Here is a 27758-nt window from a genome sequence, read left to right as displayed (position 1 = left end):
GGAGGGCGGGGGGGGGAAGGGAGGGCGGGGGGGGGAAGGGAGGGCGGGGGGGGGAAGGGAGGGCGGGGGGGGGAAGGGAGGGCGGGGGGGGAAGGGAGGGCGGGGGGGGGAAGGGAGGGCGGGGGGGGGGGAAGGGAGGGCGGGGGGGGAAGGGAGGGCGGGGGGGGGAAGGGAGGGCGGGGGGGGAAGGGAGGGCGGGGGGGGAAGGGAGGGCGGGGGGGGAAGGGAGGGCGGGGGGGAAGGGAAGGGAGGGCGGGAGGGGGAAGGGAGGGCGGGGGGGAAGGGAGGGCGCACACGCGATGACAGACAGACAGACAGAAGGACAGAAGTACCGATTTATATATATATATAGAAGATATGGTATGGCTGATAGAAAAATAGTGCGAGAGAGAGAGAGAATCAGGAAGAAAACAGACTGGGTAAAACAGACTGGGCAGAATAGATGTGTTTAATCTGAAGTGCTATTTCTAGCTATAGAGATAATGTTACAGTAATAACATTACTCCTGACACCACAGTAGCTTTATTCACTGAAACTTTGATTTATTTCACTGTTTGTGTGCTGAACACATTTAAAAAGCTACAATTTTCCTGCACTTGCTAAGAGTCTAAAGATTAATTTCCAAAAGTGACCAATAACTTGTAACAATTTGATCAGACCAAACATTTCAGTTATTTGCCTAATTTTTGGCTCCCAACCAAAAGAAACGAACCCCATTTCCACTGGCCAATGCCAAGGTGAAGAGAGGCATTCTGATGCAATGGCTGTTGCATAAACCCTATTTATAAAGGCGACTCGAGTACAACGAGTAACACCGGACGAGGGGATACCCCACCTCCGGCCTGTTGGGACACCCGTCCCATGCACACGCTTTTTGGGGAAACTTTGAATTACCACAAATAAAATCTTGAGATACTTACAGCAGCTTTGGTCTGGTTGACTGTATCCCATGCTGAGACCAAATCTAAAACACAAGAGGACCGAGTTACGTTTATTGCATTTTGAATAAATTCACATGATTGGAAGAGCTTCACCCTGGACTACCAGGTAATTCCATGCATTAAAATATTTCGAAGGATTCTGTGGCGTAGGCTGAACCAGTGTTAGCAGGACGAGTGTTCATAGCATTCCCTGGGCATCTACACTCGATCGGCTACACCAACCAAAACGACTGAGATGATCGACCTCTGACTTAGTTTTACCGGGACTTCAAACCAGAGCTGCTGAGGACAATTTAGCCCTGCCAGTTTATGGGTTAAAGCAGTCACTGCATAACTTGACTTTCTTGTGTGAATGTTATGCCCACTGAGGTGAGTGATGTCAGTACTGTGCAAGAGAACAAATTCCATTTCGAATGCCCATCAACATCAAGCGCTCCCAGGTCAGATCAATAGTAAAGCGCCTTCTGCACTGCCCCGGTGAGCCTCGGCCACAAACTCAGAGTGGCATTGCTCCATTTCCCAACACTAACCATTCAGTAACAGTCGGAGTCACTCTTCCCTCTTCTAAAACAGGCTAGCCAGTCTGTTTCCACTGAACCCTAGCTAATTTTTCCACTCCCGAGCCCAGGGCCACTGCAGTTCACGCTCCGCTCACACAACTCGGCACAGACGGGACATCAAACCTGCAACTTTCCAGTCTGTACAATGTTTTTCTGTTCTTGCTAAGTTTTATTAACTGATGTCCGAGTTTTCACCACGAGTTACACATTACACTGCAGCCTCGCCACTTACTTGGTACGTCTTTGAAACTTAGAAATGGTATCACCGTATTCAATACCTTCACACACTGGCCGCACAAGAATTTCTGGATACACGACCCGGGCTTGACCACCATGGTCTCCACTATCAAGTGACCTATTGGCATTTGCTGTCTGAGCTCAAATGGAGAAGGGTCAATTTGCCGAGGTAGCTGATGGTCACTGACACCCAAGTAAACCATACCTCTGCAAGAACAAGCACCTTTGGGAGCAGGGATGTGGACAGAGCAATGCCTGGCTGGTAAACCCTCAGTCCCTGGTGACGATGTTCCTTCAAGTCGGTGAAATTCAGAGCTCACTGCTGTAACATTTCTTTGGATACATGATCTATTCTGCCGTAGTGCATTAATGACCCGACTTCCTAATCACTCACAACTGAGCGATTTGGTGAAATGAAGGTACTAAATCTAACTGATTCGTTCTGTAAATCAGCAGCAATATACCTCGCCTCGTATCCCGACTCCGCGTCTGTCCCGGGTTTAGCAGGGATGCCTCGTTAGATTTGTTGCTCCACATCTTGTCAGCTCACCTAAAACAAAAGCAAGGCAAACAAAATTAGCGTTTGCACCTCAAACTTCAACTCCCAAACTCACGATTCCTTTTTATTTCTTGCATCTGCGATGTTCATTTATGTTATGAGATTTGGTCAAACATGGTCAGTCATATTTAGCAGGTATCATTTAATGATAGCAATGTTGTGAGCTCCAGATACAATATGTTGTGTAGACAATTGAAATCTGGTTGACACACCAATCTAGTCCTACACTTTTATAGCACATCATTCCGCCCACTAGATACAGTATCTGTTCAAAGTGAACATAAGAATTAGGAGTAGGTGGATGTGAATGAATTAGGTACAGTGGGTTAGAACAGGAGTGTGTTTGGCACACATCATGACGCATCAGGAGTCACTTGTAGAGATCAAATTCACATTCCCATTAACCTGCATACAGTACATCTCAAGTTGTTGCTGCCAACAGATCTTGGTGTGATTTAGGATTTCTCAATCAATGAGGCAATGATGCCAAAGGCAGCCCTTTCCAACCCTCCAGGCTCACAAAATGCTAATTGGACAAAGAAATAAACGTGCAGAGAGAGACGAGTTCCCTGGGCTGCGAAGGTCAGATTGACAGGACGTGGGGACCATGTGGCCTGAGGGCGACAAGTTAGACACCCCAGGTTAAACCACAATTGATTTTACCTGGGACCGAGGTTCAAATCCAGCCCATGGAATACGAATCTTTTTTTTTTTTGCTGGCTACAAAGATTCCACGATAAATTTAACCCAGTTCCTCAGGGCCACAAATGCACAGCTCTCACTAAATCACTTGTCTCAAAAATCCTGCAATGGTGTGGGAAATGTTCGAGGCTAAGGGCACATTACAGGAGCAGAGTCGATGGAACTTTGTTGTGTGCAACTCGTGCTATGTATCTGGCCTAAGTGCTCAATACCAGATTGTCAAAGAGTGGAAAAGTATTTCAACATCAGCATCAATATCTCCATGAGCTCAAAATCCCAAAGATGCCCAAAAGATGTGCATCACTGCAGTGCAATACCGGCAGCCTCATCACCTATTCTATACTCCCTCAGTATGTTTTCATTAATCGTGGCCTCTCACTGACCAATATCAGGTGGTTGAAGCCAGCAGGTTTTTTTTCCCCACTGGACAAAGTTGGGCCGGTTTTCTGCATGCACTGCGCATGCGCGGGAAACCGGCACTTCCGATCCTCTGAACGAAGGGGTTCAGAGGTTGAACGCGCGCGCAGGAGAGGCTGCGCGTGCGCTTTGAACTTCGTTTTTTTTTTATATACAGATTTTCCCGGGAGGGTAAGCCTGCAGGATTTACACATTTAAAAAGCAGGCCTAAGGCCTGCTTTTTGCAAGGTAAGTGGTCAATTAATTAAAATTAAAAAAAATTTCCACAGGTTTATTATTTTTAAATACTTTAAAGCAAGGTAAGTTTATTTTTAGCCCCGTTAGAATATAAAATTATTTTTTTCAAAAATTTAAATTATTGTTTAAAATAGTTATTTAATGTAATTTATAGTTTATTTAAAAAGTGTGATTTTTTTAAAAATTTATTTGAAGGTTTACTGCTATTTTGGGGCCTGTAGTATTTATAAGTTTTGACAGGTCTTCCTGTCAATCTTATGAATGGGCTTTTCCCTCCTCCGATTGGCTGCCCATGGCTCACGTGATCTCAGGGGACGCATCGAACTAACTACGCCCCTGGGACACGCAAGCACAGCGCGCCGGCAGCTGGGCCAGGCCCCGGATTGGAATTCCACGGGGCCCTACAGCTCAACTGCCGGCGCGCAAGGTAAGTGCAGGTCGGGGGCTTACACCCGCGGGAAGCGCCCGACCCGAATTTCTGGGCCATTATATTTCACACTTTTTTTGGCAGGTATAGGTAACATGATTCTCCCCTAACTATACACCACAAATGGACAAAGATAGCAAGGGTGCTCACTCATTTAGCTCTCGGGATTGAATATTCGACACAATTTCAAAACAAAAAGTGCTGCATGGAATACTCATTTACAAAGCTGTCAATGAAGCATTCAAGTGATGCTGGACTCCATCCCACAGTACGATGCACCTCGCCGAAGAGGTAATCTCCAACACCTCTTGCTCCTCCCATCATATACCTTTCACCTACATAGCAGTATACGACCTTCAAGATAATTCTTCGTGTGTGATGTGTTCGGAATGCTCTAAGCATGTGATAATGCTCTATATAAATTCTTATCTTATCTTGAAGGATCATTTGGCTGTGCTGATGCATAACTGCTCGAATGTAAAAGACACATGCCATCACTTTTGACACAATAAAGGTCAAGTTACATCATCAAGGCATTAATTACCCTGCCTAAAATATAAAAAGGTATTCCCCCTCCAATAACTGTACCAGACTCTAAAAATGTATGCTTGTGTTTCCCGGTGAGTAATTTCTTACCACTGGCTGTATTTCAGAACACGTAACCACTTAGATATTTTGACCTTTGCTGTTCTTGAAAATAAACTCAGCTCCACGTGTTTAAATGGGTTTGAAGGTGATGTCACTCCTAACATTTCCAGGAAAGTTGGAGAATGTGTGTACCGTGCATCAACTGACAACTAATACATCGATGGTCGTGTCAGTACATTACCACACTCCTCCTGTTGGAGTGATTTAAGCCAGTTTAACCTGTGCTTCTGTAGCTCTAATTGCAGCAAAACGATGCCCGTACACAAACTTCCTTCATTCACACGACTAACGCCAACTCCCTTATCCAGACAGCAGAATCGTATATCTGTTAGACATCCACACAAGTGTCACTCTCCCTCAATCCGGACTGCATTACAGTGGCTGCATTACACTTCAAAAGTGGCCATAAAGCACTTTGGGACATCCTGAGTTTGTGAAAGGCGCTGCATAAATACAAGTCATTTCTTTCTTTACAAAAGCACTAAATGTTTCAGCACCCCAAACTGAACAGAAGTTCTACATTCAACCTACAGCCAGCATAACAATATTACACACTCAGGTCATTTTTAACATAAGTAAGTTAAGTCAACACAACGAGATCCTGGTCCCCCTACAGTGTATTGTTAACAAGCCCTGGATTCCCTATCCTGATAGTACTGTAGACCCATGAAAATAGGGCCTTTGAGTCTGCAGTCGGGGTAAGGAAGCCAGCATTAGTAATGTAAAGGCAGTGAGCTGGCTCTCTGCATTCTCCCTGTGGGGACTCTGCATAAGACTTGAGCCCAGTGCAACGAAGTCTGGTGCACAGATGTCACTCTGACATGAGGAAGTTACATACAAATTTAATAGCACTTGGGTTATTTTACTAAGACCCTGACATTCATTACACAGCTGTTAATGTGCCCATAGTTGGCCCAAGTCCCATTTCCTCCCCCTTTAGCAATATAAATATCTTAATTATGTAAATTAAATGTTAAAAGGCATCCTACTGAAGTTAGTGGAATTACTCGGTGATTTACACCCCTTTTACATTACAGAACCCCTTCCAGAATTGTGCTGGTTCTCTTGGTGCTGAATACACCCCCTTTACTCGGCACAGTATTTTCAGCAGGCATGAGCAATGAATGCACAGCTACATTCGTTTGCACAGGCACGTTTGTCTATCTGGTTGAGACCGTTTCCCAATGTCAGTACAACACAACTAAACAGGGAGTCGGATAAATAAATGACAGCAGGTGGCACAAAATCACAACACATACACGTTTCTATACAGGTTGCACCGACAGCAAGTCCAACTTCTGCTCAGACACCGAATGTCCAATACACTAGGATTTTCATCGGTGTGTCATGTCAGCTCTCCTTATATGGTGAAAACTAAGATAATACCTCCATTAGCCACCCTGGTAAAATGGTAAACACATTCCCCCAGATTTCAGTCTGGTACAACGACGCCCTTGGCACAGAAACAAAGATAATTTTAACACAAAAATTGACTTGAAACTGTTCCTGAGCTACGAAGCCGATTTGTGTCAAGGCGGGAGAAGTTTGGAGTTAGCAGCTGTAAAAGAGCCGACATCTGGCGCAAGGCTATGTTCTACGATAACTGTGGTAGCTAACTGCATTACAGATAACCGAGGTCCCACAATGGTGTTTTTTTCTAAACCGAGAAGGAAAAACATGAATCACTTTGATGGAATGTATTTGTTTGAGGCACTGGTTGAGGTGCTCTGGAATGTACTGCACGCTGCAGGTTGTTAAACATTAGCCACAACAGCCCTGCACTGACCATACAACTATAAGAATTAGCAAGACTCATCACACCAACCTTAAATACTGGAGTGACATATGCAGATTAGATATATGTCCTAAAGATTTCAATAAATCAGCAAAGGGCAGTTTATATTTGAATCAATAGAAGCTGATATTTAGATACTCTGCTGGGTTCTTTGCTGTTCACTTTACCTGTGATCTTAAGGACGGCATCAAAATGTAAAATTTACAGATGATGTGAAAATGTGTGCAAGGGTTGGCAATTCACTCACTCGTTCGTAATTGGCCACGTGCAATTCTGCAACGCAGAAAATGTTGTTTAATGAAATACTTTGAATGCATTGAGGTTCAGCACGTACAAGCACTGCCCAGTGTGGTACTGAGCGACAGACTGGGGGTGTTCTGGGTTCAATCCCCAAGCTGAGTCTCTCAGTTGGGTCAGACGAGATTGACCTCAACTTGGGCAGAAAAGGAGAACAAAATCTACCAAGACACCTCACTTCTGATCACTGTCCAGTGATCCTTGCTGCTAAGCGTGCACCTGTGCAATGGATGGGACCTGGCAGTGATCCCCTCCCCAAATTGTCTGGCAACACACTATATGGGCTCAGAAATGAAGAGTCATCACTTGGGCAAAGTACCAGTCAGGTCAGGCAGAAAAGGGAAGGAAACTAAAAAAAAAATTAAATCTTACTTCCAAGAAAATAAGAGGTTGCCAATATAAAATCTCTCAGTATGAACCTTTCCAGAATCTTCCTCTTTCTACATTAAAAACACTGTGAATGTGCTTGTAATACAGCACGTTATTTTCTTCCTATTTCTCAATTCAGTTACAGTCCGGCACTTCAAACACTAACCCTGCCACGTCATTTGATGTATAGGCAAATCTTCAATGACGCTTTGTCCACTACTAGAGAAACAGAGTCATAGGAACAGCATCACCTCCAACGCACACACTATCCTGACTTGGACATATACCGCCGCTCCTTCACCATTGCCGGCTCAATATAGTCCAACTCCCATACTGAACACCATCACCACAAGGCCTGCAGCAGTTCAAGAAGGTGGCCCATCACCACCTTATCAGGGTGTCTGGGGATAGGCAATAAATGTTGGACTTGCCAGTAACGCCCACATCCCGAGAACAATATTTTAAATACTGTAAAAGAAACAGCACTTAAGGAAACCAGTAGTTTGCTTAAAAAAATTAAAATGAAAGCTTACACCAGCTGATGGGAAGAATATTGTACACTATAGATTAAACAGCAACAGTACAATAGAGGCAAAAGATACTTTCAGCAAATGAACGCGCCTGTGTTGGTGGTTAGAGGCCTAATGCTCTCAGCCATCTTGCATTTAATCCCCTAACACAACGTATTGGCCCAGGAATTCGTGTCGGGGGCTTCCCGCGGGTGCAAGCCCCCGACCTACACTTACCTAGCGCGCCGGCAGTTGAAGCCTGGGCCTGCATGGATTTCCTGTCTGTGGCCCGGTTCAGCTCCCGGCGCGCTGTGCTTGCGTGACCCAGCGGCGCACTTAGTGTGATGTGTCGGCTGGGATCACGTGAGCACTGGGCAACCAATCGGAGGATGCAAAAGTTCATTCATGAGTTTGACAGTAAGAACTGTCAAACTCATGAAAACTCCGGGCGCCCAAAACAATACTCAAACTTGAAATAAAACTTTAAAAAACATCACACTATTTAAATGAACTATAAATAACTGTAAATAACTTTTAAACAATAATTTAAATTTTTGGAAAAAATAATTTTATAAAAAATAGAGGCTAAAAATACACTAACCTTACTGTAAAGTCTTTAAAAATAATAAACCTGTGGGAAAAAAAATTCTAATTTTAATGAATAGACCACTTACCTTTTAAAATTAAGTCCTTACGTCTGCTTTTTTAAAGTGTAAAAAGTGGAGGCCTTCACGCACGGGCAAACCTGGAAAAAAAAGGAAGTTCAACGTGCACGCACAGACTCCTGCGCACACGCGTTCGACCTCTGAACCCCTTGGTTCAGAGGATCGGAAATGCCGGTTTCCCGCGCATGCAGAAAACCGGCACTTCCATCGGTCCCACGCATGAGTACACGGTGCTTACTTGCGCGTTGGGACACTAATTTCTGGGCCATCATATCTAAGTATTCAATAATTTAACAGATGGTGGGGGGCTTAAACAGTAATACAATCAGAAGTGTTCTGGCAATGACAGAAATCACAAGCAGTTTGTCAGACACCTCCCTCCCTGGACTTGTAACACATCCAGACATCTGTTACTCTATTTATATCACCAAACCCAACTCGACTCAAAGCAGCTCCCCGTGTACAAATGAAGGGCATGAAATCACTGCTGTAGCAAAACACTCTGCAACAGATACTGTTTCAGTGCCACACAACTATCAAAAAATTATTCCTCATCCCCTGCCCCATCGGCCAAACTGTAGGAAGAGCGAATACAATAACTTGCACTTAAATAGCGCCCTTAACATAGTAAAACATCCCAAGGAGCTTCACAGGAGTATTAACAAAAAGTAGCATAAAATAGCAGGTAAAAGAGGTGGTTTTAAGGTGCATCTTAAAAGGAGAGAAAGGTAGAGAGGCAAAGAGGTTTAGGAAGGGAATTCCAGAGCTTAGGGCACAGGTAAACATAGAAACATTGAATAGGAGCAGGCCATTCAACACGATCATGGCTGATCCTCTATCTCAATACCATATTTCCCCTCTCTCCCCATACCCCTTGATGCCTTTTGTGTCTAGAAATCTATCCATCTTCTTCTTAAATATATTGGCCCAGAAATTCGGGTCGGGGGCTTCCCGCAGGTGTAAGCCCCCGGCCTGCACTTACCTAGCACGCCGGCCGTTGAGCTGTGGGCCCCCGTGGAATTCCGATCCTGGGCCTGGCCCAGCTGCCAGCGCGCAGTGCTTGCGTATCCCAGGGGCGCAGTTAGTTCGATGCGTCCCCTGGGATCACGTGGGCCACGGGGAGCCAATCGGAGCACATAATGCTCCATTCATGAGAGGAAGAGCTGTCAAAACTTATAAATACTACGGCCCCAAAACAGCAATAAATCTTCAAATACATTTTTTTTAAATGACATTTTTAAAATAAACTATAAATTACATGAAATAACTATTTTAAACAATAATTTAAAAAAAAATTTTTATTTTATTTTCTAACGGGGCTAAAAATAAACTTACCTTGCTTTAAAGTATTTAAAAATAATAAACTTGTGGAAAAAAGTTTTAATTTTAATTCACCACTTACCTTGTAAAAAGCAGGCCTTACGCCTGCTTTTTAAATGTGTAACTTCTGCAGACTTACCTTCCCGGGAAAACCTGCAAAAAAAACGAAGTTCGATGCACACGCGCAGCCTCTCCTGCGCACGCATTCGAACTCTGAACCCCTTCTTTCAGGGGAACGGAAGTGCCGGTTTACCGCGCATGCGCAGTGCATGCAGGAAACCGGCACTTCCATTGGGCTTACGGGTGAGTACCCAGTGCGTACTCACCCGTGGAAATCCAAATTTCTGGGCCAGTGACTTGGCCTCCACAGCCTTCTGTGGTAGAGAGTTCCACAGGTTCACCACCCTCAGAAGACATTTCTCATCTCAGTCCTAAATGTCCTACCCTGTACCCTGAGACTGCGGCCCCTCGTTCTGGCATAAAAATAAAACAAAAAAGGTGACTCAACCATGGCTAACAAGGGAAATTAGGGATAGCATAAGATCCAAACAGAGGACATATAAATTGGCCAGAAAAAACAGCAAACCTGAGGATTGGGAGCAGCTTACGATTCAGCAAAGGAGGACAAAGGGATTAATTAAGAGGAAAATAGGAGTATGAGAGTAAGCTTGCATGGAACATAAAAGCTGACTCTAAAAGCTTCTATAGATATGTGAAGAGAAAAAGATTGGTGAAGTCAAGCGTAGGTCCCTTGCAGTCAGAATCAGGGGAATTTAGAATGGGGAACAAAGAAATGGCAGACCAATTAAATACATACTTCAGTTCTGTCTTCACAAAGGAGGACACAAATAACCTTCTAGAGATGTCGGGGAACATAGGGTCTAATGAGGGAGGAATTGAATGAAATCAGTATTTGTAGGGAAATGGTGTTAGGGAAATTGACAGCATTGAAGGCCGATAAATCCCCAGGGCCTGATGATCTACATCTTAGGGTACTTAAAGAAGTGGCCCTAGAAAATTCTATACACTCTGGAATAGTTCCCATGGATTGGAGGGTAGCTAATGTAACCCCACTATTTAAAAAAGTGGTAGAGAGAAAACGGGGAATTATAGACCTGTAAGCCTGACATCGGTAGTGGGGAAAATGCTGGAGTCCATTATAAAAGATGTAATAGCAGAGCACTTGGAAAACAGTGACAGGATCGGACGACGTCAACATGGATTTACAAAAGGTACATCATGTTTGACTAATCTACTGGAATTTTTTGAGGATGTAACTGGTAGAATAGATAACGGAGAACCAGCAGATGTGGTGTATTTGGACTTTCAGAAGGCTTTCGATAAGGTCCCGCATAAGAGATGGGCGTGCAAAGTTAAAGCACATCGGATTGGGGGTAAGGTACTGACTTGGATAGAGAACTGGTTGGCAGACAGGAATCAGAGAGTTGGAATAAACGGGTCTTTTTCAGAGTGGCAGGGAGTGACTAGTGGGGTACCGCAGGGATCGGTGCTAGGACCCCAGCTATTCACAATATATATTAATGGTCTAGACGAGGGAACTAGATGTAATATCTCCAAGTTTGCAGACGACATAAAGCTGGGTGGGCGTATGTGCTGTGAGGAGGATGCAGAGAAACTCCAGTATGATTTGGACAGGTTGGGTGATCGGGCAGAAGCATGGCAGATGCAGTTTAATGTGGATAAATGCAAGGTTATCCACTTCAGTGGCAAAAACAGGAAGACAGATTATTATCTGAACGGCAATAGATTGGGAAAAGGGGGAAGTGCAATGAGACCTGGGTGTCCTTGTGCACCAGTCGCTGAAGATAAGCATGCAGGTGCAGCAGGCGGTTAAGGCGGCAAATGGTATGTTGGCCTTCATAGCGAGAGGATTCGAGTACAGGAACAAGGATGTCTTGCTACAGTTGTACAGGGCCTTGGTGAGACCACACCTCGAGTATTGTGTGCAGTTTTGGTCGCCTTATCTGAGGAAGGATGTCCTTGCCATGGAGGGAGTGCAGCGAAGATTCACCAGACTGATACCTGGGATCGCAGGAATGACGTATGGAGAGAGATTGGGCTTATACTCGCTGGAGTTTAGAAGAATGAGAGGGGATCTCATTGAAACTTATAAAATTCTAACAGGACTAGACAGACTAGATGTAGGAAGGATGTTCCCGATGGCAGGAGAGTCCAGAACCAGGGGTCACAGTCTAAGGAGAAGGGGTAAGCCAACTAAAATGGCAGGGGGTTGGGAACCTGAGCAGGGAGACAGAGGAAAGGGAAACAAGAATAAAAGCAAAAGATAGGAAGGAGAAAAACAAAAGTGGCAGTCAGAGAAATCAACGGTTTAAATCAAACGTGGCCACAGTAAATAATAATTCTAATAGGTCTAAGAGTGTTAAAAACAAGCCTGAAGGCTTTGTGTCTTAATGCGAGGAGCATTTGTAATAAGGTGGATGAACTGGCTGCGCAAATAGAGGTAAACGAATATGATTTGGTTGGGATTACGGAAACGTGGCTCAAGGATGGCCAAGACTGGGAACTCAACATCCAGGGGTATTCGATCTTCAGCAAAGATAGGCAAAAAGGAAAGGGAGGTGGGGTAGCATTACTGGTTAAAGAAGGGATTAATACAATTGTAATGAAGGATATTAGCTCTGATGATGTGGAATCTGTATGGGTAGAATTGAGAAATACTAAGGCGAAAAAAACATTAGTGGGAGTGGTATATAGACCTCCAAACAGTAAGGCGGAGGTTGGGGATGGCATTAAAAGGGAAATTAAAGAAGCGTGCAATAAGGGCACAGCAGTCATCATGGGTGACTTTAATCTACATATAGATTGGGCTAACCAAATTAGTAACAATACTGTGGAGGAGGAATTCCTGGAGTGTTTACGGGATGGTTTCCTGGACCAATATGTCGAGGAACCAACCAGAGATCAGGCCATCTTAGACTGGGTATTATGTAACGAGAAAGGATTAATTAGCAATCTTGTTGTACGAGGCCCCTTGGGTTGGAGCAATCATAATATGATCGAATTCTTCATTAAGATGGAGAATGAAGTAGTTGACTCAGAAACTAGGGTCCTCAATTTAAATAAAGGAAACTACGATGGTCTGAGGAGCGAGTGGGGTAGGATTGATTGGGGAATGGCACTCAAAGGGTTGACGGTGGATAGGCACTGGCAAACATTCAAAGACCGAATGGATGAACTACAGAAGTTGTTCATCCCAGTTTGGCATAAAAATAGAACAAAAAAGGTGACTCAACCGTGACTAACAAGGGAAATTAGGGGTAGCATAAGATCCAAGGAGAGGACATACAAATTGGCCAGAAAAAGCAATAATCTTGAGGATTGGGAGCAGTTTAGGATTCAACAAAGGAGGACAAAGGGATTAATTAAGAAAGGGAAAATAGAATATGAGAGTAAGCTTGCAGGGAACATAAAAACTGACTGCAAAAGCTTTTACAGATATGTGAAGAGAAAAAGATTGGTGAAGTCAAGCGTAGGTCCCTTGCAGTCAGAATCGGGGGAATTTATAATGGGGAACAAAGAAATGGCAGACCAACTAAATACATATTTTGGTTCTGTCTTCACAAAGGAGGACACAAATAACCTCCCAGAAATGCCAGGGAACATAGGGTCTGATGAAAGGGTGGAACTGAAAGAAATCAGTATTTGTAGGGAAATGGTGTTAGGAAAATTAATGGGACTGAAGGCCGATAAATCCCCAGGGCCTGATAATCTACATCCCAGGGTACTTAAGGAAGTGGCCCTAGAAATAGTAGATGCATTGCTGGTCATCTTCCAGAACTCGATAGACTCTGGAACAGTACCCATGGATTGGAGGGTAGCAAATGTTACCCCACTATTCAAAACAGGTGGCAGAGAAAAAGCGGGGAATTATAGACCGGTAAGCCTGGCATCAGTAGTGGGGAAAATGCTCGAGTCCATTATAAAAGATGTAATAGCAGAGCACTTGGAAAGCAGTGACGGGATCGGACAAAGTCAACATGGATTTACAAAAGGTAAATCATGCTTGACTAATCTACTGGAATTTTTTGAGGATGTAACTGGTAAAATAGATAAGGGAGAACCAGTGGATGTGGTGTATTTGGACTTTCAGAAGGCTTTCGATAAGGTCCCGCATAAGAGATTAGCGTGCAAAATTAAGGCACATGGGATTGGGGGCAAGGTATTGACTTGGATAGAGAACTGGTTGGCGGACAAAAAGCAAAGAGTTGGAATAAATGGGTCGTTTTCCGAGTGGCAGGCAGTGACTAGTGGGGTACCGCAAGGATCGGTCCGAGGACCCCAGCTGTTCACAATATATATTAATGATCTGGACGAGGGAATTGGATGTAATATCTCCAAATTTGCAGACGACACAAAGCTGGGTGGGAGGGTATGCTGTGAGGAGGAGGTCATGAAACTCCAGTACGATTTGAACAGGTTAGGTGATTGGGCAGAAACATGGCAAATGCACTATAATGTGGATAAATGTGAGGTTATCCACTGGTGGCAAAACAGGAAAGCAGATTATTATTTGAATGGCAATAGATTGGGAGAAGGGGAAGTGCAAAGAGACCTGGGTGTTCTTGTGCACCAGTCGCTGAAGGTAAGCATGCAGGTGCAGCAGGCGGTTAAGAAGGCAAATGGAATGTTGGCCTTCGTAGCAAGAGGGTTCGAGTACAGGAACAAGGATGTCTTGCTACAGTTGTACAGGGCCTTGGTGAGACCGCACCTTGAGTAGTGTGTGCAGTTTTGGTCGCCTTACCTGAGGAAGGACGTTCTTGCCATGGAAGGAGTGCAGCGAAGATTCACCAGGCTGATACGTGGGATGGCAGGAATGACGTATGAGGAGAGATTGTGTCGATTGGGCTTATGCTCACTAGTTTAGAAGATTGAGGGGGGGGATCTCATCGAAACCTATAAAATTCTGTCAGGCCTGGACAGACTCGATGCTGGAAGGATGTTCCCGATGGTCGGGGAGTCCAGAACCAGGGGTCATAGTCTAAGGATAAGGGGTAGGCCATTTAGGACTGAAATGAGGAGGAATTTCTTCACCCAGAGAGTGGTGAACCTGTGGAATTCTCTACCACAGAAGGCAGTTGAGGCCAATTCATTAAATATATTCAAGAAGGAGTTAAGATATATTTCTTAAGGCTAAAGGGATCAAGGGAGATGGGGAGAAAGCAGGGACAGGGTACTGAATTTGGATGATCAGCCATGATCTCATTAAATGGCAGAACAGGCTCGAGGGGCCAAATGGCCTACTCCTGCTCCTATCTTCAATGTTTCTAGACCCCCCTAGCGTGGGGAGACATCCTCCCTGCATCCAGTCTGTCTAGCCCTGTCAGAATGTTATATGTTTCAATGAGATCCCCTCTCATTCTTCTAAACACTAGTGAATACAGGCCTAGCTGACCCAATCTCTCCTCATACGACAGTCCTGCCATCCCAGGAATCAGTCTGGTGAACCGTCGCTGCACTCCCTCTATGGAAACTATATCCTTTCTTGGGTAAGGAGACCAAAACTGCACACAGTACTCCAGGTGTGGTCTCACCAAGGCCCTGTATAACTGTAGCAAGACATCCTTGCTCCTGTACTCAAATCCTCTTGCAACAAAGGCCAACATACCATTTGCCTTCCTAACTGCACCTGCCTGTTTGCTTTCCGTGACTGGTGTGCAAGGACACCCAGGTCCCTTTGTACACCAACATTTCCCAATCTATCACCATTTAAATAATACTCTGCCTTTCTGTTTTTCCTACCGAAGTGGATAACTTCAGTTATCCACATTATACTGCATCTGCCATGTATTTGCCCACTCACTCAACTTGTCTAAATCGCCTTGACGCCTCTCTGCATCCTCCTCACAACTCATAATCCCACCTAGCTTCTTGTCGTCAGTAAACTTGGAAATATTACATTTGGTTCCCTCATCCAAATCATTGATGTATATTGTGAATAGCTGGGGCCCAAGCACTGATCCTTGCGATACCCCACTAGTCACCGCCTGCCACCCCAAAAAAGACCCATTTATTCCTACTCTCTGTTTCCTGTCCGTTACCCAATTTTCAATCCATATTACCCCCAATCCCATGTGCTTTAATTTTGCACACTAACCTCTTACGTGGGACTTTATCAAAGGCCTTCTGAAAATCCAAATACACCACATCCACTGGTTCTCCCTTATCTATTCTACCAGTTACACCCTCAAAAAACTCCAGTAGGTTTGTCAAACACAATTTCCCTTTCATAAATCATGTTGACTTTGTCGAATCCCGTTGATATTTTCTAAGTGTCATGTTATCACATCCTTTATAATAGACTCTAGCATTTTCCTTGCTACTGATGTTAGGCTAACCGTTCTGTAGTTCCCCGTTTTCTCTCTCCCTCCTTTTTTAAATAGTGGGGTTACATTTGCCACCCTCCAATCTGCAGGAACTGTTCCATAATCTACAGAATTTTGGAAGATGACAACCAATGCATCCACTATTTCCATGGCTACCTCTTTTAGCACTCTGGGATGCAGATCATCAGGCCCTGGGGATTTATCGGCTTTCAGTCCCATTCATTTCTCCAGCACTTTTTTTTACTTATACTAATTTCCTGTAATTCCTCCTCACTAGACCCTTGGTTCCCGAGCATTTCTGGGAAGTTATTTGTGCCCTCTTCCGCGAAGACAGAACCAAAGTATTTCCTTGTTCCCCATTATAAATTCTCCCGTTTCTGACTGTAAGCGACCTACATTTGTTTTCACTAATTTTTTTTTTTTTTTTTTTTTAAACATACTTGTAGAAGCTTTTAGTCTGCTTTTATGTTCCTTGCAAGTTTACTCTCATACTCTATTTTCCCCTCTTAATCAATTGCTTGATCCTTTTTTCCTTGAATTCTAAACTGCTCCCAATCCTCAGGCTTGTTACTTTTTCTGGCAACTTTCTATGACTATGCTTTGGATCTAATAATATCCTTAATTTCTTTTGTTAGCCGCTTTTCCTTTTGTGTTTTTGCACCAGAAAGGAATGTATAACCGTTGCAATTCATGCATAAGTTCCTTAAATGTTAGCTATTGCCTATCCACCGTCAAGTCTTTTAATGAAGCTCCCCAATCTATCATAGCCAGGTAGCTGAAGGCACAGCCGCCAATGGTGGGGCGAAGGAAGTGTGAGATGTGCAAGAGGCCAGAATTGGAGGAACGCAGAGTCCTTGGAGGAGGTTACAGAGGTGAGGTAGGGCGAGTCCATTGAGGGATTTGAACATGGTGAGAATATTAAAGTCAAGGCACTGCTGGACCGAGTGCCAATGTAGATCAGTGAGCACAGAGGTAATGGGTGAATGAGACTTGGTGAGAGTTAGGATACGGGCAGCAGAGTTTTAGATGAGCTTAAGTTTCTGCAGGATGGAAGATGGGAGGCTGGCCAGGGGAGCATTGGAATAGCTGAGACTGGAAGGGACAAAAGCATGGATGAGGGTTTGAGCAGCAGATGGGCTGAGGCAGGAGCGGAGACGGGCACAGGCAATATTACAATGGTGAAAGTAGGTAGTCTTTGTGATAAGAGCAAATGAAGTTAAACTATATTGAATCAATTCACTGAGAATTTTATATAAATCCCAACACGTGAAAAAAAACAGGTTCATTTCAGAATCCACGCTGACTGTCCACTGCAGAGGAGAGTCACTCTGTTTTGCCACATCACCGGGGAAGGTACACAATTCGGACAAGAAAAGACAATTGAAGGAAGCATTTGCAAAGGTTCGAGCGATGTCAGCTGGCAGAGCCTGAAGCTGGATAGCTGGACACCTGGACACCCTCAGCTGGGCGCCTGGACACCCTCAGCTGGGCAGGGAAGATGGGGTTGGGCAGGAAAAGGGAGACAAACATTGAGAGATGTTTTGCTGGAGGAAAGCTTAAGTTACTTTTCATGACCTTTTTTGGGGGCTCCCATTTTGTATGCCATTCCTCGCCAACGGGGCAAACAACCCGCCTGATTTTTCCCCAATGTTGTGCTCAAATGAGCTGCCAACAGGAGTGCCACAGCAGAATGAGGAAAGGGCAGGGGAGTGGGTCTAGCTGAAGTGCTCTTGCAGAGAGCCGGCACAGGCTCGACGGGCCTTCTTCCGTGCTGTAACCATTCTATGACTCTAATGGCCTACTAACTGGCATCCACTCAACACTCACTCCAAGTGATACAACCATGGCTAGGTACAGACTCGCACCTCACCATTTTGTGACACTGAACTGCAATACATCGCACCAAGTAGATACTTGGGGTGCCTTTATACTACAACTTTAGTAAGTATTAGTGCAATGTGGTTCTCACTTCACAATGCCAAAGTGTGCAGCACATCGCCAGAAAGAAGCAGTCAAGGCTCCCTGGAAGAGGCAGTCTCACACTGCTTGGGTCGGATACTAGGAGTGCAACACCAGGATGCTCAGGGGTCCTCCATCTCTCTGGGCATTTGTTTCAATGTACCTGGAGTCAATGTATATAGAGTGTGCAGAAACTCCCACCTGTGCTCTCTAAACAGTAAAAATGTTACCTGCTGGAAGGAGTGCAAGCAGTGCTCTCCCCTGGGCAGGAGACTTGCGGTTCCAACCAGCGGTGTAAATGCCTTGCCTGGCTGGAGCTGATGTAAATGTTGAGAAAGTGCCGACACTTCAATTCTGCAGCTACTAGTCTCTCAACAGCAGCTGCAGTATAAACGCACCAAGTATCGCAGCAGAGGTCAATTTCAGGAACAGATGGGTTTGTTCAACTGTACCATTCACCCCTGCTCCATACTTCAAAGCGCCCAATGGTCTCTCAGACTGCACCTGGGGATGGGAGCAAAGATCAGCAAAGCAATTAATTACCCAAACAGATTTCAAAAATTTGGTTCCACTGCACGACCTGAATGCCTTTCTAACTTCAGGCTGACAGAGCTAGAATTTTAAAGACATTTTGCTTCCTTCCCTCTGCAACCATTTGACCCATTGTGGAGTACAGTTCCAGGAACCATCCAGTACTTTGCCCAAGCTACCATTCTTCCAAATGTCACCTAACCTCAGTTGGTAGCACTCTTACCCGAGTCACCAGGTTGTGGGTTCAAGCCCCACTCCAAGGTTGGAGCACATAATCTAGTCGACACTCCAGTGCAGCACTGCTGCTCTTTGAGATACCACCCTTCAGATAAGATGTTAAACCAAGGTCCCATCTACCTGTTCTGGTGGTGCAAGTAGATGTTAAAGATTCCATGGGACAATGTGAAGATTAGGGAGTTCTTCTGATGCGCTGGCTGACATTTCTCCCTCAACCTAAACCCACAAAATACAGATCCCATCACAGCATGTGGGATCTTCCAGTGTACAAATTGGCTGTCACGTTTGCAAAGTAGTTCATTGCACATAAGGCTCAGACATTTCTGAGATAAAGAAATAAGCATGCAAAATATTTCCAGCTCCGTGTGCTAACGACTGTCAACTAGCAGATTAAGCCCTGTGTGAATCTGCTACTGAATTAGTTCCAGAAACGTCACCTTCCAAGGCACGCACAGTGACTCAGCACTTGCAACACTATTTGTATAAATGTGACCATACCGTTCACTGTTTTCACTACCTCCTTTTTACACCAAGTCCCGTTCACCCATCACCCCTGTGCTCATTGACCTACATTGACTCCCAATTAAGCAATGCCCAGATTTTAAAATTCTCATCTTTAATCCGTCCACGGGCCTCGCCCCTCCCTATCTCTAATCTCCTCTAGCCCTACAATCCGCCCGAGATCTCTGCGCTCCGCCAATTCTGGCCTCGAACATCCCCGATTTTAATCGCTCCACCATTGGCAGCCGTGCCTTCAGCTGCCAAGGCCATAAGCTCTGGAATTCCTTCCCTAAACCTCTTCGCCTCTCTTTCCTCCTTTAAGACGCTCCTTCAAACCTACCTCTTTTGGTCACCTGCCCTAACATGATCTTGAGAGACTCGGTGTCAAATTTTGTTTTTGATAATGCAAGGCGCTATATAAATGTAAGTTGTTGTTGTTGTTAAAGAATATTGCAAATGCTGGAAGTCCGATTAAGAGAGAGCATACACGGCAGGTCTGTCAACATGTGAAAAGAGAAGGCAGGTTAATGCTTCCGAGTATAGCACTTTAACCTGTCTTCATATGTTGACAGACCCACTGTGTAATCAAAGCATTTTCGACTCTGCCTTACAATTTCGCTCAGGTACGGTGGTGCTAGTCACTCCCTTAAGTGGTCCAAGTGTCTTGCGTTCAGGAGTGTGCCCACAATTACCAAAATCTAATTATATGATTAGGGTGTAACAAAGGCCACTTTGTAATCTGAACTGGGCATTGACGCCTCGTATGCGCTTCTCCAATCTTTCTGAAAGAGGAATGAAACATTTAGTGAGCCAAGGCCAAATGTTAATTCTATAAATTGGGGGTAAATTCAAAACTAATCTGAGAAACATTATTTCAGAGAACGAGTGATGAATTTATGGAACAGGCTTCCTTGTGGAAGCATTACCATTTCATTCAAATGCAAATGAGATAGATTTCTTTCAGAAAATAATTCCCTGGAATTTGCCGTCAGCAGCGAAGAGAAGTACACTTTGCGCCAGGATTTCACGATTCTGGTGTCGAGAACTTTGGGTTTTCCGACCTTCAATTCAAATCAATGGAAGTTAGTGGGGATTCCCTTGTTCGAACTGCTGTGACGTCAACAGGCTGTCTAAGCAATCAAAACGCAGAATTTTCTCAAACAGCGAAGGAGGAAGTGAGTAAGCTCTTAAAATTCTAACTTGTTAAAAATGTTAGCGAGTAAAACAAAGATTAGGGCTCTCACATGGGGAAAAGGCAAACCTGAAATAAAGATGGGCACACTTTAAAAAAATGTTTTTGAAAAGTTTCTTAAAAATTTTAATTTTTATTAAAATTGACAAATTTCACACTGCGCAAAATTAAAATTAGTTTTCCAGGCCCCTAATATTTGTTTAACAGTAATAACGCTGTTAAAACCCCAGTTACACCTAATCTCTTTGGGTCTAACTTTCAGTGGGGAATTTAACAGCGTACTTACTGAGGAAGAGCAGCAGTTTGTCAGTTTCAATGATTTGGATGATTACACAGATTGCCAGCTCTGTTGGGGGGGGCACAGCCTGTTTCAGAGCCGTCAAGGACTGACCGCAACTTTGAGATACCAAAACCCAAAGTTGCGGTCAGTTTCAAAGACAGAATGATGGCAAACGCTGCCAGTTTACCATCATGCGAACTGCAAATTCCGGGCCAATATTTGAGACATGACGCAGTAGGTGCTTGGGCGGAGCAGGCGCTTTTGGTCCTATGGTTCCCAAAGCTCTCCACCACTAGGGGTTTTCCGCTCCTCATATCTGAGCCTGTTATAGACTCATTGATAAAGATTGATTGCCAGGATTAGTCAACAACTCTATTATCGTTGTATCAGGAAGGTAGAAGGCATCTCCATCTGAAGTTGACAGTGAGCTGCAACTTTCCACAAACTAGCTTGCCTACCTTTAGTACACACTTCACTGCCTGTAGCCAGTGGCTTTTTAAAAAAATCTTTTGCAAGTGTACTTCGCTTTAAAACACAAAAGCTCATTCCCAAATCCTTTCTGCGAAGAAACAAATGATGAAAAACTTTGGTTTATCCGGAGGTTGTATGTCCGGAAACCTCGATCTACCGGCAGAAATCAGGAGCCGTTTTGTTAGGTTTTTTTTCTTCTCGTGGCTTTTTTTTCCTCAACAGTCAGGCTCTGCAAAGTCTCTCTGAAGCTGTTGCTAAGCTACAGAGACGCTTCTAAGGTACGGCCGACTGTTTAGAAGCTGTTGCTAAGCAACAGTGTTTGTTGCCAGATACGGAGCTGCAAATCTCCGTATGCTTCAACATTAACGCTGGTATGTCCAGCAGTTTTGATAGATCGGCAACAGCTCGGTCCCGGATATAACAAAGTTTCCTGTAGTTGACACCCAGCACTTGCGGTTTTCATTCCCCCGTCGCACTTTACCAGGTTAGCCTGGGTAAGGAAGATTTATGAACTATCAATAGATGGTTTACACTGGAGAGTGGATTTAGTTCCATTAGTACTCCTCTCTGTCTGAAGTAGAATACATGCAAAACAGTGTTGAATAACTTAACTGGAGGTAAAGCAGAACAAACCAGCCTGGATTTGAATTAGACATGTAACAGACCAATTTAGATGCATATGCTCGAGAGCGGTTTTTAAACAATGCAGTATGCAAAAAGCCACCTTTTTTTTTTATAAAAAGGACACAGGTTTAAGGCATTGCTGCAGTGCACATTCGCATCACATTAACTCTATTCAAGACTTTGTATTTGAGAATGAGAGCCATATTCCAGAATGCAGACTAATGATGTTGTGTATTTTGAATGTGTATTAGCATTGTCCCACATGGGATACCATAGTGGTGATTTGCAATGCACTATGGGAAATGTAGTGCATTGAGTGAAGAAGCACATTGTAAATAAAATGGCCGTTAACTAAACTCTCCACCCCGGAGTCCTTCTTAATTGTTATATAGGTAAGGGTATAAAACCCCTTGAGGCAAAACAAAACTGGCGACGAGGACGACGGACTTGCGCATCACTTTGCACTGGAATCGGGGATGTTTAAAGTAAGAAGTGCCTGTCTTTGCTTAATGGCGCGCCCGCAGTTTAGTGCTGATGCAATCGCCTCGTAAAGGTGGCGGTTCGTGTGTTACACAAATAAGAAGGGGGAGAGTAAAGATAGTGAAACGAAGTGGAGGAAAAGGACTGTAAAAATAAAAAAAGAGTAAAAGGACTGTAAAGAAGAAGAAAAAAAGAAAACAAAATGGCTATGCTAACCGGAGCGTTTGGACCATTTGATGAAACGGCGGAGCAATGGAGTGCTTATACAGAGCGTTTCGGATTTTTCGTGACTGCAAATGGCATTAAAGATGACGTGAAAGTGGCGACGTTCCTCAGTGTGATCGGAGCAAAAACATTTGGCTTGTTACGGAGTTTGATGCGGATAAGCCCGGCGCTAAGACATATGATCAGGTTGTGGAAGTTTTGGAAACACATTTCGCACCCAAGCCGCTGCTGATTGCCGAGAGGTTCAGGTTTCACAAACAAAACCAAGGGGAGGGTGAGTCCATAGCCGAATATGTTGCAGTGCTAAAGAAGCTAACTGAGCATTGTGAGTTTGGTGAAACTCTAAATGACACTGTCCGTGATAGGTTTGTGTGTGGATTAAGTTATGAAGCAACACAGAAGCGCTTGCTCACGACTGACAAACTGACGCTCAAATCAGCAGTGGAGCTCGCTGTGTCTATGGAGTTAGCAGCTAAAGATGCACAGCTGTTGGGGGCCGCAACAAGAGTGCACAGGGTAGCAGCTACACCGGATAAGCATGCAAGGGGCGCCAGAGAGTGTTACAGATGCGGAAGGTCAGGTCATCAGCCATCTGACTGCTGGTGTAAAGACCTGACCTGTCGGAAATGTGAAAAGAAAGGACACATTGAACATGTGTGTAAAGGGCAAAGCAAACAATCCTACACAGAGACACACAAAAACAAACAAGGAAACACATCCAACTGGCGTTCTAAAAAGAAAAACCTACACATGGTGAAACAAGAACAGGAAGCCAGTGACACAGACTCTGATGGGGAGCTGAATCTCCATGTGTTAACGGTGAATGGAGGCTCATCAGGCTATGGAATCACTCCACTACTAGAGGGAATACCGGTCAAAATGGAGCTGGATACGGGGGCCGCTGTCTCCTTGATTTCAGAGAAGCTATTCAAAGAAAAACTGAACCACCTATCACTGACGCCGGCCAAGCTCATCTTAAAGACCTACACTGGGGAAACAGTCCCAATGCTGGGTAAGACGGAGGTCAAGGTGGAGCTTAATAGACAAACCGTGATGCTGCCAGTTTACGTGGTCAAGGGTGACTATCCATCCCTGATGGGCAGGCCATGGTTGGAGAAAATTCATCTGGATTGGGAAAAAGTGAATGCGGTGTCAGTCAAAGAGGCGGGGCTAGCGGCAGTGTTGACAAAGCATGCGGCTGTCTTTGACGGAGAATTGGGGAGTATGAAGGGGATTATGGTCAAACTCAAGGTGAAGTCTGACAGCCAGCCACGATTCCTGAAGGCCAGGAACGTTCCCTACGCCCTCAGACCAAAGGTGGAGGCTGACCTGGAGCGTCTGGTCAAGATAGGGGTCCTGGTGCCGGTTTCGCAGTGAGTGGGCCACGCCCGTGGTACCAGTGATGAAGGGGGATGGCGCGGTTCGCTTATGTGGAGATTTCAAAGTAACAGTGAATCCTGTGCTCTCAGCTGAACAGTACCCCCTCCCCATCATTGAAGATCTTTTCGCGGGTCTTGCAGGCGGTCAGAAATATAGCAAGATTGATCTATGCCAAGCCTACTTGAAGATGCATGTAGAAGACAACTCACAGAAGTACCTCACCATCACCACCCACAAGGGCCTCTACAAGTACTGCCGCCTATCCTTTGGTAGAACGTCAGCACCAGCATTGTTTCAGCGGAATATGGACCAGATCTTAAGCGGCATTCCAGGGGTACAATGTTACCTCGACGATATCCTTGTCACAGGAAAGGACGACAACGAGCATCTGCAGAACCTGACGAAGACACTGGGAAGACTTGAAGAATATGGCTTACGCGTTCGCAAGGACAAATGCGAATTTTTCAAGCCATCAGTGGAGTACCTAGGCCATGTCATCGACGCGGACGGCCTACACACAGCACCGTCGAAAGTGAAAGCCATTGCTGACGCTCCTGCACCTACAAATGTCGGCCAGCTGCGGTCATTCTTAGGTCTCCTGAACTATTACGGAATGTTTATTCCGCAGCTGGCATCACTGTTGAAGCCATTACATGAGTTGCTGTGTCAGGGCAAGGCCTGGGCGTGGACGAAGGAATGCGAAGCTGCATTCAAGAAAGCCAAAGCAGCTTTGACTGACCCCAGAGTGTTGACGCACTTTGACCCGTCGTTGCAGATTCAGCTGGCCTGTGACGCGTCGCCTTATGGCGTCGGCGCGGTCGTGTCCCACATCTTTCCCTCAGGTGAAGAGAAGCCGATTGCATTCGCGTCAAGGTCCCTGAGCAAGGCGGAGGTGAAATACCCGCAGATCGAAAGAGGGGCTTTGGGCATCATCTTTGGAATCAAAAAGTTCCATCACTACTTGTTCGGAAGGAAATTCACCTCGCTGACGGATCATCGTCCTCTGACATCGATCTTTGGTCCACACACAGGAATACCCTCCCTGGCAGCGTGCAAGATGCAGCGCTGGGCGCTGATGTTAAGCGCTCACAATTACAACATCAAATACCGGAGGTCAGCAGCACATGGCAATGCGGACGGATTGTCAAGACTTCCGCTGCCTGTGCCCTCTGAAGGCTGTGAGCAGAAGATTTTCTACTTTGACATGGTGAGCAACGCCCGTCACAGCCCAGCAGGTCAAGAAAGAGACCAGAGTGAACCCTACGCTATCCAAGGTGCTGGATCGGGTGATGCGAGGAGACGGATCACGGGTGTCGCGAGGAGACGGATCACGGGTGTCAGACGCACCACCTGAGCTCCTACCTTACCTGTCAAGAGGGAAGGAGTTGTCGGTCACGTCAGGATGCCTCCTTTGGGGCATGCGAGTGATCATACCACCAAAGCTGCGGAAACATGTCCTCAACGAGCTGCACTCGGGACATTGTGGTATTGTCCGGATGAAGGAGCTGGCACGAAGCTACTTCTGGTGGCCCGGTCTGGATCATGAAATTGATGTTGAAGCGAAATCATGCCCATCATGCGAGACAACCAGAGATACGCCAAGAGCGGCGCCACTGCATCCATGGGAATGGCCGGCGACACAGTGGCAACGGATCCATCTGGACTTCGCGGGACCAGTGGAAGGAGCGATGTTCCTGGTCGCGGTGGACTCCCATTCCAAATGGCCGGAGGTTGCAGTAATGTCCACTACCACTGCGGAGAAAACCATCGAGACTCAGAGAGATGTTCGGGCGATTTGGTCTGCCGGAGCAGATCGTAACCGACAATGGAACACAGTTCACATCCCAGGAGATGGAGGAGTTCCTCAAGAGCAATGGAATCCAGCACACGTTCTCCACGCCTTATCATCCATCCACGAATGGATTGGCGGAGAGATTTGTCAGAACGCTGAAACGCGCGTTGAAAGCGGCAAGAAGTGATGCTCCTCTAAAGCAGCGCCTGAATGCTTTCTTGCTGAAATACCGAAACAGAAGCAGTGGTGCACGCCAATCAGCAGGATCAAGTCGTGTCCGTAGCTGCCTTCCCATGAGTAGGTAAGCAGGAGATGCTCCAGACGTAGCATGAGGCGTTACCTATATAACAAATGTGAAGTTTATATTCAATAGCTGGGGAAAAAAACCTTCAACAGTTGTCACTCAGACTTCAGTAAGTGCAATGATGGGTGTATGAATTTGTTGTGTCCATTAGAACTGAAAGCACCAGGCTGTGTAAAGATAGATTTGGTCTTTCTGAATTTGGGCTGTGTCTGGAGAGAATATTTTGCGCTGTACAACATTACTGATGGTAGGAGCAATTTCGAGTATCTGGGCGCAAATGCGGAGGATATTCTAGGCCATCATGTTTAAATGCATGTTCCCATTGACTTGCATATAGATCAGGTTCCTGATACTAACAGATCTGTGCTTTTGATTCAGGATTTTCCAGCAATGAGCCAACACAAAAAAAATCTCTTTCTAAACCTCTAGGCCCACAAATTGCAAACAAATCAGCAAAGACATAAGCACAAACAGGACTAATTTGTCTGGGCTTTAAGAGCTGAATTATTAGAAGGATCAGTAATTCTGCCTTAAAGGGATTCAGTGCCACCTGAGCAAAATAATACTGTGTAGTACATGGTGTAACACTCCGATCCTTATAAAACACCATCTACTGACATACCATGAACAACAACCACCTTTTTTAAATTATGGGGAAGTACAGGGAAATTGGGTCTAAATGGATAGCCAAATGCCCTCCTCCTATGATGGAAAATTTGCAGTTGGCAAGCTTTCACTCTTGGAAGAGAAATTTCTCGAGACATTGCCTAAATTATACCACTACGCAACAACTTGCTGGGACAAAAATCACCACCTTTATTCACTAAGCCTCAGAACAAACAACTTACTTTGGGAAATAACCAAAAATGTGGTAATTAGCCTAGTTTAAAAAAAGTCTTGACCCAGTTTGGTAAGTGGCTCAAACAAGCTACTTCAACAAAACAGCTTTGGGAAAGTGGGAAAAGTCATGTGGAGCCCTTCAATTTCTCTCATCTGCTTGGGGTTGAATTTCTGTCGGTAATTGTTTCTATCTAGAACGGTGGTTTTCAAATACCTTGTAAATACTGACAGTCCTGGGAACCTCCTGTAAATACTGACAGACTCCCAGGGACCTGTGTAAATACTGACACTCCCAGGAACTCCTATACTGAAACACTCCAGAAGACACCCTGCAAATACTAACAAACTCCCGCGGGCCCCCTGAAAATTCTGAGAGTCCCGCAGAATCCCTGTAAATACTGACACACCCCAGAAGACACCCTGTAAATACTGAAATTCCCGGAGACCTCCTGTGAATCCTGACAACACTCGGGGACACCCTGTAAATACTGATCACACTCCCTTTCTGATTTCTGAAGGCAGTAATCAGCTACTGGGAGAATAAAACAGTACCAGATCATGATCCAAAACACATAGCAACAGAAATAATGTGCTAGTAAATCAACAAATACAGAAACTCAATGACCTCCTGGACCCATTAAAACAGACTCTAGAACAGCATCAACGAGAGTAAAATGAGAGCGCAGCATCCTAATGTGCCCACGTTTCCACAGCATGTCTGCATGGTGCCTTCCTTCCTTGGCCAAGTGGGTAAACACATAAATTGGTTGTGTTTTTTTTTTAATATTTGTTTTTGGGGTGGTGGTAATGCTGGCAAGTCAGATGTTGCCCATCCCTAGTTGCACTGAGGGCATCAAGAGTTAAACACTTAGGGGTCGATTTTCAGTGTGCCGT

The 27758-nt window shown here is 45.0% G+C and overlaps 1 protein-coding gene across 2 annotated transcripts in view; it reads right to left on the bottom strand.

The window, feature by feature from the left end:
• The window catches only part of LOC147121711 (centrosome-associated protein 350-like), a 97905-nt gene that overhangs the window by 56858 nt on the left and 13289 nt on the right, over positions 1-27758 (bottom strand). The window contains exons 2-4 of one of the 2 annotated variants that reach the window (XM_085982156.1): positions 8373-8443; positions 2203-2288; positions 921-964 (exon numbers count right to left, since the gene is read on the bottom strand). In XM_085982156.1, the coding sequence (XP_085838282.1) occupies positions 921-964; positions 2203-2275 (117 nt within the window). In that variant the 5' untranslated portion in view covers positions 2276-2288; positions 8373-8443. The remainder of the gene's footprint in view (positions 1-920; positions 965-2202; positions 2289-8372; positions 8444-27758) is intronic. The other variant, XM_085982155.1, reaches the window with a different exon arrangement.

The sequence above is a fragment of the Somniosus microcephalus genome, chromosome 3, assembly GCF_052327205.1.
Source record: "Somniosus microcephalus isolate GS21.2 chromosome 3, FLI_Smic_1.0, whole genome shotgun sequence".
NCBI lineage: Eukaryota > Metazoa > Chordata > Chondrichthyes > Squaliformes > Somniosidae > Somniosus > Somniosus microcephalus.
This window is presented reverse-complemented; position numbering and strand designations above follow the sequence as displayed.